The 15,390-nt window shown below is 48.3% G+C and overlaps 1 protein-coding gene across 1 annotated transcript; it reads left to right on the plus strand.

Moving 5' to 3' along the window:
• Nucleotides 1-1,938: 1,938 nt before the first annotated feature.
• On the plus strand, nt 1,939-14,865 carry ZNF469 (zinc finger protein 469). The gene has a single exon (XM_036752282.1). It carries the CDS (start codon nt 1,954-1,956, stop codon nt 14,863-14,865), a length of 12,912 nt encoding a protein of 4,303 aa, XP_036608177.1. The 5' UTR covers nt 1,939-1,953.
• The last annotated feature ends 525 nt before the right edge of the window (nt 14,866-15,390 follow it).

A 15,390-nucleotide genomic window follows, 5' to 3' on the forward strand; every position in this document is an offset into this window, starting at 1 on the left:
ATGGATGGAACTAAAGCTGAGCCTACAGTTGCGGGGGAGATCCTTCATCACCACTAACCCCCCAGCTGATCCTCAGGCAGGCACCCAAACCAGGCAGCAAGTTAGGGACAATAAGTTCCAGGCAAGGCAAGTCCTGGGAAAGAGCCATTAGGTCTGAAGGGGTGGCAACCCAGGATCCAGGTGAGGGAGCTCGCCTCTCCCTAAAGTATGTGTCAGGGTAGGTCTAGGAAAGTATCCTCCCTCCACCTCATACTAAAGGAAAGAAGCCAGGTATTAGTTCCCAGCCTAAAGTTGCAGGCCCCCATGGCTCATGCATATACACACACCACATACAAATACCACACAAATACACACACACACACACATACCACAATACACACATATACACACCACACACACCACAATACACCCACACCACACATACCATACATACACACACCACACACACATACACACAACATACACATATACCTACAACACAACATAACACACCACCATGCTAGTTTTGCCTCCAGCTTCTATTTTCAGAGTAAGATGTCTAAAGACTGGACCCAAGAGGCAGCATAGTGTGGTGGGCAGTGCATTGGGTGGGAGTCAGGAGGCCCATATTTTCTAGACCCCCAACTCTGCTATCAACTGGCTGTGTGACTTTGACCAAACTGTTTGACGAATCTATAGAATGAAGAAGCTGACAGATATCCCATCTGCCTCACAGGCCTTCCATAAGAATTAAACGAAGTAGTGAATGTGAATGGGCTTTGAAAAGTTAAAAGAATTCTAGAAATGTGAGAGATCACTGCGAATAACTCTTCCCACTTAATGGAGAATTGGTTTGCTGCAGTCAAAGTAACAATAGCCAGCTTTATTGTATAGCGCTTTATGGTTTGTAAAGGACTTTACGTATGTGAGCTCACTGGGTGCTTGTAAACATCTTATTCCCCATTGTAACTGAGCCTCACAGAGGCTTTGACTTGACTGTAATCGCACAGCTGGTAAGCATCTGAGGCCAGATTGCACTCGGTTCTTCCTGACTTCAAGTCCAGAATTCTATCTACTGTACCACCTAGCTGCCTCTAAAAAGTGCCCTAAATCTGGATTTAAGTTGCACGGGTTCAAATCTTGTCTCTAATACTAACTGTATGACCTTGAAAAAGTAAGTCACTTAACCTTCCTTTCTTCTTCTATAAAATAACAGGGTTGAATTAGATGGTCGCTGGGGTCCTTTCTAGGTATCTCTGATCTCGTGTAGTAGATTGCAATGGTTGGAAAAGACCTTGGACAGCAACTAGTCCAATACCATCTAGAGTCCAACTAGGTTAGTTGACTTGCAGTGGGAAACAGAACCAGCAAGTGAAAGAGCTGGGACTGTCCAGCTTCCCAGTCTGCTGGATGGTTTGGTTTCATTGAATAGTTATATAGTTGGATATAAACAGCTGGGTGATGCTGAGTAGAACACTGGGCCTGGAGTCAGGAAGACCCACACTCAAGCCCAGCCACAGATATTTACTTGTTGTGTGAACCCAGGCAAATCACTTAATTCCCCCCTCAGCCTCAGTTACACAGTAATATCCCTTACTTCCCAGGATTGTTTAGAGGATCCAATGAACAAACCAAATGTAAAGCATTTTGCCGTCCTTTAAAGGGTTACAGAAATGCTCGCTCTTCTGTGTCCCCACCTAGCCAACCTGCTTGTTTCTGTATTCCCCATACTAACTGGTGCTATCCTCTCGTTTCAGGCTCTCTCTCTGGAAGTATGAGAACAGCCTTTGTCACAATTGCCGGCCCATGTTTTTGGAGTGGTGAGAATATAAGCAGGGACAGCTCCCAGTTACTCTTGGTCAGGAGCCTCCTCTGAAATACTTGAAACTGAGGGACCATGCCTGGAGCAAGAGAATCCATTCCTGAGGATCCCAGGGCTGCCATTCCCTTCTAGCCCTGCTCCTCCCCAGTACCATGAAGGGAGAGACACAGCATGTCTATTCCATCAAGGATCCTGAGCCCAGCTCCAAAGAGCAAGACAAGGACTTTGAATGCCATGGTAATTTGGAAGGAGGGGAGCTCAACAGTCCCCAGTCTGATGGACTGCCCAAGGCAACCCCCCCCTTTAGCATCAAGGACAAGGAGCCTCACAGCCAGAGGGAGGCTGTGATCAGGCCACAACAGGCTGGGAAGATCGACTTCAAGTCACTTCACAATAGGCCAAAATTGCTAAGTAATGGCCCATGGAGTGCTGGGAAGGGGACTCTCCAGTCTCCCACAGGGAAGAGCAGGGTCCGGGATAAAACCCGACGGGCTGGGAAAGGGGAACGGGGCCATCAGCAGCTCTACAGGCTCACCATCGCCAACTCCCGGGCCAACCCCACTATTGGCATTGCTTACCCACAACAGAAAGTTACCCCACCAAAAAAGTTAGAGGCCAGCAAGAGACCTGCATCAGGAAGCTACCGGTTCAATGTCCCCAGCATCCCAGAGCGTGAGGCTGAGCTCCAGCAAGAAGAGGTCGGCTTCAACAGGTACTTCCAGGAGGCTCCCTCTAGCCTTACCTCCACCAACTATACCTCACAGGCCCCAACCACCACACCCCCACATCACAGCAGGAAGGACCAGCAGCAAGCGGGCCCTCCACAGGACAGCCCCAGCCTGGGCAGGCCACCACACTATTTGGAGTTCCAGGCAAACAGGACTGACTCCTGGCCTTCCCCTGAGAAGAGCTTCCCAGGTGCTAACTATGAAGTCACCCCTGCCAAGCCATGCCCCTTCCCCGAGGGCAGCAAATCCAGCGCCCACTGTTTTGTGCCATTTCAATATCCATTCCAGGTGTCCGAGCCTTTCCCTGTTGAAGCTACCAGTCAAGAATATGTGGGTACTTCCCTGGCAGCTCACCACGGGGCATTTGTTTTCCACTCTTCTTCGAGGGACTGGCAGGAAGACCCCTTGAACAAGGGTTCCTTTGACAGTTTGTCCCAAGAAGGCCGGGCCTATTCACTCCCTTTGCAGTCAGCTCCATTTCTGCATCCACAGACTCAAGGAGCTCAGCTTCCATCACCTCTGCCATGCTACAAGGGGCATGGAGACCCTCCCCCTGACGTGAATGGTGCTATCTCTTCCTCTGGTGCTAACGACCAAAACCCAACTCCATTCTTAGAAGGCCAAGGCATTTTCTCAACAAGTTTACATGGTAGCATGCCCAAAGCTGTCACAAAGAGGCAATCCTCAGCAAAACACAGCGTCCCAAGTCTGAGGATGCCAACTCTAAGTAACGCTCTTAGAAGGAACATACCACAGAACTCACTCCCCCAAGTGCACTTTCCAAACAAAGTCTTTGGAGGTTCCCCAGCCAATGGCATGAGCCCAGCATCCATGCCTTTGGATAAGGATGGTTCCGTGGTAACCGAGGGTCACTCCAAGGTGGCCCAGCCATGGGATGGAGGCAATAAGACATTTACTACCATAGACCCAGATTCAGCACTTTATTCCACCACTGCTGCTGCTGCTGCTGCTGCTGCTGCTCCCGGAATCGGGAATCAGTTCTCTTTTGAATGCCAGACTAGTTCTGAGCAGAGGCCCCATGTTCAAAAGGGTGCCCGGGTAACATGGCAGCAGATTCATCTCACCTCTGCCCTGCCTAATCCAAACAGAATTGAACCCTCAAGACAGTTGAACAGCCAAAAGCTTTCCTTCCCTCCAGGCACATCTGAATGGCAAGGAGTGGGCAAGATGCCAAAGACAGCCCACCTGCCCAGCCCTCCAGGCTATCCTGGGAAGATTCATGGGCCAGGGGAAAAGATCACAGCCCAGAGAAGTGAACCCATCCAGCTGAATGGGGGCCCTACGGGTGTTTATCCCTATGAAGGGGTGAAGGAAGCCAGCTCTCCTTCCTGTGATTCCCGGACCAAGCCCTTGTTCTTTGGGATAAGCCAGCCTCAGGCCTCACCCAGAAGAGCCTCCAAGCTGACTGTGGCCCTCTCCCCACCAGGATTAGTAGCAACTTCTCCGGTCAAATCCCCTTTGCCCTCACCCATCCCCAATCCCACGAGCAATAGCACTTGTTCTCCTCTGTCACCTCTGTCTGCCAGTCCTGTTCATCACAGCTCAGAAGAGAGCCAGCTCTCAGTCCCACTTGCCCCTTCCTCCTATTTCCAGCCCCCCATTCACCCAAAGGAGAACAAGACTTTCCAATCTCCAGACCCATCCAGTGACTTATCCATTCCTTATCAAGCTGAGACCATGAAGGCATTTCATTTCCCTGCAGATGGACCAAAGGACGAGAACCTCTTTAAATGCCTACAGGAGAGTCCGTTTCCCAGAGCAGTCACTGATGTGAGCAAAGGAGGTCTGGACAGCTTTGAAGGCGAGCTGCCCCCTTATTCCTCCCATCACTTCCTAGCTAACTCGATCAGCAGCGCTAGCCTAGACCAACTGGACGTGTTGCTGACCTGCAGACAATGTGATCAGAACTATAGTAACCTCACCTCCTTCCTGGAACACCGGCAGTATTGCGGTTTACACTCAGCATTCCTGGCCGAGATGCGAGATGGCTCAAGACTGGCTGAGGGCCGAAAGCGCCCTCCAGACCTGCTGCGGGCTCCCCAGCCTGGGTCCGGGCTCACAGGGCCCAAGGGACCTTCTGATCCTCACTCACATTTGCTCAGCCCCAACAAGTCTACGGACTTCATGTTAGATGGGGAGGGTAAGGGAGAAAGCAAAGAAGACCCCTTAAAAGGACACTTCTTTACGAATTCTTTGTCTCTTATGGCTTCTGACTTGGAGATAGAGGATGCCAAGCTAGATAGCCTGATCACAGAGGCGCTGAACGGCCTTGAGTACCAATCAGACAACCCGGAGATTGACAGCAGCTTTATCGATGTTTTCACTGATGAGGAACTCTCCGCCACCAAAGGTCTAGGCAGTAGTCAGTCTTACAAGACCAAGGAAGGAGCAGGACCTGAGAGCAAGCCCAAGCATGTGGCCCCAGATGGGGGACAGGGGCCTCCACCCCCAACAGCCAGTCACTGTGAAGAAGGTTACCTGACCAGGCGCAGGAGCCAAAGCAGACTTTCGGACAAACCACCCCCTGAGAAAGAACAGACGAGCAAAACAAGGGAACGGGGCAGGGGGAAGAGAGTCAGTCTGTACAAAAAAGAACTGACTCCCAGTGATCCCCTGGGGACAGGAGGGAATAACAAGGTGGGGAAAGCAAGCCGAGGGAGGCCAAGGAGGAAGTTCAGTAAGGCGTCCTCTACCCCAACCCTTACAACGAGGCCCAGTTCAAGGGAACTAAGAAAACAACCCCGAAGAAGCAGCCCTGATTCAGACCCTGATGGCCAGGTCCAGGATGGAACAGTTAACACACATCCTGGGCCCAGGAGTCCTAAGAGGCACAGGTTCTCCAAGAAGGAAGGGAAGAGGAGGAAGGCACGAAATGGTACCTGGAGCAAAGAACTTATTCATAAAATTGTACAGCAGAAAAATAAACCACATAAACTACAAGTCAAAAACAGCCGAATCATGCAGTTCTCCCTGGTGACCCCAAAGCCTGTCCCCATAACCAAAAGCGGGCAATTTGGGGAATATGATTACATCTCTGATTCTGATGAGGAAGGAAGAGGATGTTCTCTGGGTGCACCCAGGAAAAGACAGCCAGAAAGTTCCACCATCAATGGCAGGCCCAGACACAACTTTTTAAGACGAAACCGAGGAGACAAGGAACCAGGCCAGAAACAGGGAGGAAAGAGATATCAGGATTCCCAGGAGGATCCATGTGATGAAGCAGGGAATAAGAAAGAGAGTGTGTCCCTGAGCCCAGAGAAGGTTTGTCAGCCTTCCCCTGGTGATGATCAAAGCACTAATCCAGCCAGCCAGATAGAGAAGCAGTCCCAAAGCACTGATAAGGGAGATTCTGACAATGAAAAGGAAAGCATCCCTGAGATAAGGAGCCCAAGTGACTCTGACCACACTTTCCCTCTTCCAACGGGACTTCCACAGCTTCCCAACAAGGAGGAAACTTCACCAGAAAACTACCCATTGCTAGAAGACTTTTCCAAGGAGAGCAAGAGATCAGGATCGGCCAAAGCATCGTCAGCCAGAACCAATCTCCTACCAAGTAGCAAGTCCAATTTTCCACTGACCAATTACGCAAATGAAAATGGAAGCACTATGACCCAAGAAAAAACAATGCAGAGCAAAGAAAGTGTAACCTACAAGCCCAGCCAGATGGGCAGCAAAGAAACGGCAGCCTCAAAGTCCAAGATGGGAGAAACCCATGTTGATATGGTGCCACGGGAAGTCTCTGAAAGTCCAGTTCCATCCACTTTGCAAGATACCACCCATAATATTGAGCCTTCATTTTCTCCTTTCAATGAGGACACCCTGAAGTACCAAACTGGAGAATTAATTAATCCATCCCAGGTTTCAAACTCTATGGATATCAGCTACACAGAAGCCAGCATGGAATACTTAAAGAACCATGACCCCGATGCAGAGCCTAAAGACTTTGCCATACCCACTGGCTGTTATAATGGGGATCCCATCAGGATTATGCTTTCTAGCAAAGGGCATAATTCTTATGAGAGCAGCACTAATGAAACATCCCCCGGGCAAAAGGATTTAAAGGATCATTATGATGCCAACCTATATTCAAAACCTTTGGTCCTAGGGTCATCCCATGTGGAGAACATATATCTGGGCCAGGACAGCACCAGCCCTAATACCTTTGAGCCCAGACCCTCCAAGATTCCACCCTACACAACAGAACCTGAACCAGGCAAAGTCTCTCCCCCACTGAGCTTTGATTCATCATCTATATTCGGTGGCCTTCCTGTCGCTGGATTTGATACTCCTCTCTATGGCAGCATGTCCCCCAGCAAGGTCAGCTACATTCCTTTTGCCTGCGAGAGCACCTCATCAAGCAAACCTACTGAACTTGAGCAACAGTACCCACCATTTCTCCATGAAAAGGCCTGGACTCTGGGAGAGGTGTCTCCAGTCCTGTCTGATGACATGAGCCATTTTCATGGCCTTTCAGTGGAAAAATCATTAGGTAAGAAATTTCCTGATGAAGGAACTGTGACTCCCAGCCAAATCCCATTGCCAGTCAAGATAGGAGACTATAATGTACCTTTTATGAATAACATGTCAGAGGATGAGCTAGAAATCAAGAGACTAGTCACAGAATTGGAAAGTGAGCTTCAAACCAGCAAACTTGATGATGCTGCCCCTGGGGCCCTACACTCTCCTGAGCATTTTATTGCTTTAGATGCACCTGAAACAACGAAACAGTTCTCACCTTCACCTCTCGGGCAAGAACCTGAGCATGAAAAGCATTTGTTCTTAGCCCATGAGCTCACCAATCTTGAGAACACAAATCTTATAGCACCCAAGGGTCATAGTGGACCAGACTCAGGCGAGGAGAAAGAAGAAGTGGCCAGCATGGATGGAGACTATGGAAGTCATCAGGAAAGCTGGTCATGTGCCATATCATTTGACCCACTGACAACAAGCATGCCCCCAAATGCACCTGAAGATACCGTCAATATAGATCCTTTTGGCTCCCCATTAACCTGTGACGAGTTTCAGCTTGAGCTCCAGGAAGCTGATATTTCAAAGCAGACCAGCTGCTCTGAGATAGAAAATGAATCCCTCATTAGTGCTGACCCCTCCCTTCCCAATGTGTCTGAAAAATTAGAGCTCTTAGCCTCTGCAGAGAGCTTGACAAAGAGCAGTCCCATCAGAGAATCTATGAGTTCTAAAAATAGGGAGGCTAGCAAAGTGGCTAAACAAGATCCTCTGCACCTTCTCCCAAGAAAAACCAGAGAAGACATGTTTCCAGAACCACACGAGATGGCTCAAACCCTCAGTGAGCCACCCAAGCTGGAAGTATTTGGCAATCCAGTAACCCATTTGAAATCTGAAATGGGTTTTCAGGATGATGGAGTTGCAGTCCTGGATACCACCTCATCTTCTGATGCCAGAGATTTCAACACTTCAGAGGAAAAAGCCCTCAAGAAAGCAAATAGGACAGAAACTCTTAAGAGTGCAGTCATCTCCCACCAAAGTGAAGAGGAGCCTATACTGGAGGGGAACGAGGAAGCTGTGGCTTCAATCTCTTATCCACCAATGCCAATCTGTGAGAAGACTGGCAACAAGAAAGCCTCATTATTTGAGGTGCTGAGTTTGGCCAAAGACCCAGTTTGTGATGATGAAATAGCACCGGCATCCCATGGTTCAATGGCAAATCCCCTACAAGAACTCCAGCTCTTTGTAGCCAGGACAGTCCAAAATAACGAGGAAGAAAAAATGCCCTCTTGCCTCACAGACCTACTATCTGTCAGTCTCCAGCTCCCAAACACCAGCCCTTCTGAGCTGAAAGGGAAAAGTCAGGAAGATGAGCACATGGCTTGTGGCCACAACAATGATGATGGAGTCATGGAAGGTGGGCAAACAACACCTCTTTCCACCACAGTAGGAATTCAGCTATTCCCAGAGACAGATGGAAATCTAGATTCACTCAGTGAAACAGAATCATTCCCTGCAAAGCAACCCAAAGTGGGGAGCCCCAAGGCACAAAATCATGTATCCCAGCTACACCAGAGACCAGAACTGGGTGACCTTCAGATCTGCCCAGATGGTATCTCACAAGACCCCAATCCCTCCCCATTCAGTAACATATCTGACTCCCCAGGGGCCAAATTGACAAAAAGGGAAGATCAAAACAACAGTGAGCTACAGCAAGACCACAACATAGAAACCTGGCCATTTAAAAAGCATCAACAATCCTCATTAAGCCCTGTCTCTCTTGAGAAAGAGGAATTGGGAGACACAATAACAGAAACACAAAACAAAGGCAGTGCCTGGGGGAAGGAGGAGAAGCAGTTGCCCTCTGCTGAGAAAAGCAAAAGAACCCCTGAAAAATCCCCTGATAGGCCAACAGTGCTGCCTGCTTATCCCCCAAGCCCCAAGCACCTCCTGGAGAAGGACCACTGGAAAAACCAAGCAACTTCAGTATCACTTGCAGAAGCCAGTGTCTCTCCAAGGCAGTGCCTTCAGAACCCTCCCTCAGGAGAAGAATCAGCCCTTGGTCTCCCTTTGCAGATGACAGCTTCTGGCCAGGAATGTCTACAGGGTGATGGAGCTGAAAGCCTCCTGACTACTGTGGATACTCAAGATGAAAAAGATGAATACAGTGTCCTACTGCACAATCCAGAGAGGAAGTCAACTCCTTTGTCTTTGGAGAAAAGCATCTATGATCCTGAAAAAAGTCGAAAGTGTTGCCCTACACAGAGCCCAGTAGAAAAGCACACTGGTGAAGATGTTCTTTCAACTCAGCCAGTATTTCAGGACCAGAACGTCAGTGGCAATGGCAGATTCTGCCTAGAGAAGGACATTTTAAATAGCCAAGTGGAGTCTAGAGAAGAAGAACCAAGGAGGTCTCCTACTGCCTTTGACCTCAGCCAAGCTACATTGTCTCCCCTGGTAGAAGATGCCTCCCAGAAAACAGCAATACATGACTCCACTATTTCCAACATTCCACACTTAGGCCAGAATGATGTTGTCAGAAGGATGCCCATGAAATGCACCTGCATAGAGTTGGCATGCCCCCACCACATGGAAAACCAACCAAGATCCCTCCCAGATGTGACTCTCAATATCCACTCCCAAGAGAAAAGCAAAGCTTACCCAGAGGATCCCGGGGACTATCTGATTAGCAGGGAAGCTAAAGTAGAGAAAGACCTGAGTTCTCAACAAGAAAAAGAAGCTAGAAACAATGAAGAGGAGATCTATTCTGTAGCTTTGGGCCCTAAACTTACAAAGATGCCTGATGCCAACACTGGGGACCCAGAGGATGTCCACCTTTTGGCTGCAACAGAGGTGAGCTCTTTCAATTCTGTCTCTCCAAGTGTGGACCCAGGAAAGGCCAATTTAAGAATCAGTCCTTCTAAAAGCCACAGAAATTATCTGCCAGAATCTTCCATTGATGATGTGCAAAGCCACCTGGATCCCATCCAGGAAAAGAGTCGATTTAAAAAGAAGCCACCATCTTTGAGGAATGGCCAGTGGAAAAGAAGCCCCCCCGAGGCAAATGAGCTACAAGTCACATGTGATGTCTGCTCCTTGTCCTTCAAATCCAAACCTGGCTTGATGAGACACAAAGCTGTGAAACATCGGATAAGGAATAATGGCCCCCCATTGCCAAATAAGGCAACCAGATCTAGCTCTGCTCCTTTGGAGAAGGAACCAAAAATATCAAGACACCACTCTAAGAAAAGCCTAAGGGCCATGAAAGAAAAGGCATGTGATTCCCTAATCAACAGCAGCCCTACTCCTGGACCACCTCTGGAGAATGAGCCCAGCACCCAAGAACATGAGGAGGTCAGTCCAGGGCTAAGTGGCCTCAGGGTTACGGCTCCTCCACTGACCCATGAGCTCCTTCACTCAGACTTGGCGAATGGCAAAGCAAAGATGCAACCTCAGTCCTTGGAGCCTGGGAAATCACACAAGTCACATGGGAGGAAGCCTAGTCCTAAAAAATTAGACAGGAGGCGAAAAGGTAGGAAGCGCCAAAGCAAAGAACCTGCAGATTTAAACAGTGATTCAGAAGGGAAATTAATTAGAGGAGTGAGAAAAAAGCAAGTGAAAAGATTCCCAAGGAAAAATGCATGCATTGAGGTTTCTGACTTGGAGAAGAATATCCCAGAAGTTTCTCCTGACATGAGTTTAGATAGACCTGACTCAAGTTCATCATCTACCATTACCAATTATCCTGGGCAGTCAGATAGTTCCCTCTTACCACCGGGAAAGGACTGGACTCATTCAGTCCAGTCATCTCTCAGTGCCAGACCAGTCCATGAGACTTTCAAGGATTTGGATGAAATGGGCAGTCAGATACTATTCACAGAAGAGACACTTGGCCAAAAGACCATCAACAATTTGATGAATGGTCAAGGGAGGTTGGAAAGCCCATCTACAAGAGATCAGGTCCAGGTTTTGGAGGAAGCCTGGGAAAACAATTTCCTGAGGCCTGGAGAGGAAGGGCTGTGTAGCATTTACAATGAGATGCATGAAGATACTCATGGTACAAATGTAGAGGAATATGTGATGGAAAGAAAGAAGTTAGAAGAAGGCACATTGGGAAAGCATGTTTTGCCCCTGAAGAAGGCACCCTTAAGTCCCACTAAGCCAGACCTGCCCTTAGGAGCTTCAGATCCAGAAAAAAGAAAAACCATAACAACCAACAGTCTACCACGGGTCTTCTCAGAGGACACCGTGATGGACTCAGAAGCCCAGGAAGGGAACAAAGGAGAGCAGAGCAAAGAGTCCTTTGCCAAAGATCAGGCCAAAGTGGACCTCCAGCACTTATTTGATGATGATGCCACATTTTCTCTTCTCTTCCCAAGGGATGATCACTTCTCCCGGAGGAAGTGCACCCGTGTTTATGGGAAAGGGCCCAAGAAACCCAAACCAGTTATAGAGACCAGCAGCCAGATGGTAGGGTCCACAGAAATGTTCTCCATCCGCCTGCCATCTGATCTCAGTGACACTGACTCTTTCTGTGTCACCCAGGAAGACCCCTGTAATTACGAGTCCATGTCTTTCCATGATGCCTTCACGCTGGACATGTGTCATGGGAATGACGCCTGGTCTCTGAGTCCTGGTATAGGGACTCATAAGCCAGAGAGTGAAACAGACAGTGACAACAAGATGGGCCTCAACCTGGATGATGATGAAATGTTGACTTATCTCTGCCCAAACAATCGGTTGGAAGCCATCCCCAGCTTGCACATATCACCAGCTGTTTGGAATGACCTGGACGTTCTGGATCATTGTAATGAAATGTCTTTCAAGTCACCTTTAGAAGCTAAGAATGAGTATTCTTTGGGAGAAGTAAGTCCTGAGCCTCCAGAGCTGGAGGTAGAAACCTATGCTGCTGGCCATATCCCCGAGAACCCAGACTCCCCAGAACTTCATCCCATTGACCTTGAGCTGCTGAGCACAAAGTTTGAAATGAGAGACATGCATTTCTTTAGCACTTGTGAAGACTGTTCAGGCCAGTCTGACCCAAGCACTTTAAGTTTTAAGAAGAAGGTGAATGAACACATCCAACCTAACAAACCAAAAGAAGAGGAAGGGAAAAGGGGGAGAAGTCGGAGTGACATGACCATCAAGACCAGGGAAAAGCACTACAAGTGTAAGGTATGCTTCCAGTGGTTCCTCACCCTGGGGGAGTTGGATTTTCATAAACTCACACACAACCCATCCCCTCCCCCAACATGCTACATGTGTGTCCAGAGGAAATTCAGTTCTAGGGAACAACTGAAGGAGCATTTAAAAGGGAAACATGCCAAGAACAAGGTAGGCCTTTGGGCCTGTGGCATGTGCCTGAAGGAGATCTCAGATGTCTGGATGTACAACGAACACTTACGAGAGCATGCTGCAAAGTTTGCTCGGAAAGGTCAAGTTCAGAAATGCATGACAGGGTTGCCCACCTGCTTTGGAGAGGACAATGCAGTTACTCAGTTCCTGAACACCATCATGAATCGGAAGGCCAGATCCTCCCGAGGCAAGCGCTCTGCTAGTAAGGGGAGCAAAGATCCCAAAGTGCAAGAGTCCAAAGGAAGTCAAGATATCATGGAAGGCAGCGGTAAGAGCAAGCCCCTGGCTCAAACCAACACTCCTGCCAACAGCAGCTTCCCCACCATGACCACTGCTCCATCCAGTTCTTCCAAAGTAGGGTCTCCTGATCCTGGACCTAGTGGCGAGCAACCTTCCAAAGTGGTCCCCATGCACCCCCAGTGCAAAGACCCTTCTAGGGATTGCCACCACTGTGGAAAGCAATTCCCCAAGCCCTTCAAACTCCAGCGCCACCTGGTGGTGCACAGCCTTGAGAAGATCTACATGTGTACCCGATGTCCCAAGTTCTACAAGGAGACCCGAGAGCTCCGTGGTCACCTGAGCCAGGAGCATGGTGTGAAGGAAAAGCCAGAAATCAAGCACACCACGCTGTATGCATGTGAGCTCTGTGCTGATGTAATGCATGTCATCAAAAAGTCCTTTATCTGCAGCACGTGCAACTATACTTTCTCCAAGAAGGAGCAATATGAACGGCACATGGAGAAGCACCTAGCAGAAGGGAACCGGACTTTCAAATTCAGGGGGGTGATGAGACCAGGTGCTGGGGCAAGGGAGGGAAAGGAGAGGAAGAAAAAGGAAGTCAGTTCCCAGGAGAGCATGCCACCTAACAAAAAGAGAAAAGTGGCACTCCCCAACAGCCTTCCAGGGCCAGATGCTGAGGGGACATCAGGCCCACCAGATCACAATGTTGGCAACAATCCTACCTTGGGTGACAAATCTCCCCCAATTCTATACAAGCCCTTCTTAGAAGAAGCACCCAGCTCCCCAGCAAGACTGTCCAGTGAAGAAAAACCCAAGGACCTGATGGGCTGCTTCTCTGACCACTTGGACAAAATAGAGGGTTATCCCCTTGAGCTCTTACAGTTACCTCCACCATGCCTATCCCCTCTCTCAGACACTCCTCTCTCAGATACCCCAGAAGAATGCAAGGAGAGTAATAGTATGGCACTACTATATATAGAGGAGGCAAAAGATGATCTCTCTTCAAGGAGCCCTGCTCCTTTTCTAGAAACAAGCAAGCTGGAACAAGACTTGCCTATACTTCCAGTTGGGAGGAGTCAAGAAGTTGATGAAAATCTTACACTTCGCCTGGCTCCAATGCAAAGCAGACACACAAATACTCAAAATAAACCAGCAGTGAATGCTGACAAAGAGACACTTGACTATCCCAGTTCCCCAGGACATACAACAACTGAGACCCACTTGGTCAGAACAGGGAAGAAAATCCCCATATCACACAGCAACAAGACGGAGGCTCCATGGCCCAAAGAAACCCAGAAGGCCCCAGGAAGTGGAACCACAGTATCCCAGAAAGAAAGTTCCTCCAAACTTGGTTCTACTAAGATTCCCCATCCTGCACAGCCTCTCAAGGATCGAACAGCATCACCAATTCTAAATAGAGCCACCAAGGACTCAGCCCCCCAGCAGAAAACAACAATCAACCATGTTCCCAAAGAGGCAGCCTCCAGTGCACCCTGTGCTGAGGATGTACCAAGACCCACCACCCTAAAAACCAAACCCAACCAGAGTCCTCGGTCTAAAGACAGTGTTGGGAGCAATGTCAAAGAAGGAGCTGGTAGTCAGTCAAAGTCCACCAGCACTCATCTCAAAAGTGAGACAGCAATGATCTCAACTAAGCCAGACCACAAAGATCTTGGCATATCCCCTGACAAGCCAGCTTTGAGCATCTCCACCAAAGCATTCTCCAAGAGACAAAAAGAACACAGGGACTTGGGGCACAAAGGAAGCTTAGGCTCCAGAGAGAACATCAAGGGTGATGGGAAGAAGAAGAAAGCTCCAGAGATGAGTAGGTGTGAAGGCCCAAGGGACTTAAAAAAAGCAGAGTGGACAAGTAATAATAGCTCCATACCGTCCTCTAGGAGGCGTGGGACTCAGAACAACAGAGTCTCCAAACCCAGACCTTCAGGGACAAGCAGCCAGCTCAAGAAAACTGTGCCTGACCCTTACAATCAGAAGAAAATAGAAACTCACCACCACAAAAGGAATGCCAAATGCAAGAAAGGGATCTTGGGGAAATCTTTCCGGGAAGTGGTACCCAAAGGAGCTCCCTCATCCCTCCACAGCACTGTAAAGAGGGGTAGAACTGTCCAAGGTGCTAAACCTGCTGAAACTCACAAGTATAGAACAGTTGAATCCCAGAACAATCTTCTAAGCCAACTGTTTGGCCAAAAATTAACTAGCTTTAAAATTCCTTTAAGAAGAGATACTTCTGAGTAATTTATGAAAGTGACTTGTGCCGATCCTCAGCTGCCATCGCAGGGCTGGTGAGGGGAAAAATGATCAAAGCATTACATTCATTCGTGTAGCATGGTTTCTGTCTAGCTTAAATGAACTTGCACTGCTATCTCTGTGAAATAGTTTGCTTTGTGTCTACTAATCTTTTTAAAAAAAAATTCACCTGATTTATCATGCAAATGCTGGGACTTTGATGTCTCTGATGATTTTCATGAACTAAAATTGCAATCGCTTTGGGCAGCCTGAATTGTCAAGAGCAATTCCTTTTTTGCAGAAGTGCTGAGGTTACAAGGGTACAGGCCAATCTTGGCTCCCTTGGAGACTGTGTCTGTGTTATCTTTATACAAAGTACTTAAAAGAGATGAACTTCATTCCATGTGCGTCTTATTCGTAAGGTGCAGTACACTGTAGAAAGCAAATGTTCAACGATTTTGCACAAATTATCCTGTACGAGTCATCTAATTAGAAACTGACAAAGCAGTACATTTTTATCATTGTTATTATTGT

The sequence above is a fragment of the Trichosurus vulpecula genome, chromosome 3 (assembly GCF_011100635.1).
Source record: "Trichosurus vulpecula isolate mTriVul1 chromosome 3, mTriVul1.pri, whole genome shotgun sequence".
Taxonomy (NCBI): Eukaryota; Metazoa; Chordata; class Mammalia; order Diprotodontia; family Phalangeridae; genus Trichosurus; species Trichosurus vulpecula.

What these genes read in the sequence shown, in the direction of transcription:
- ZNF469 (XM_036752282.1), top strand. Translation starts at nt 1,954, where the DNA reads ATGAAGGGAGAGACACAGCATGTCTATTCCATCAAGGATCCTGAGCCC.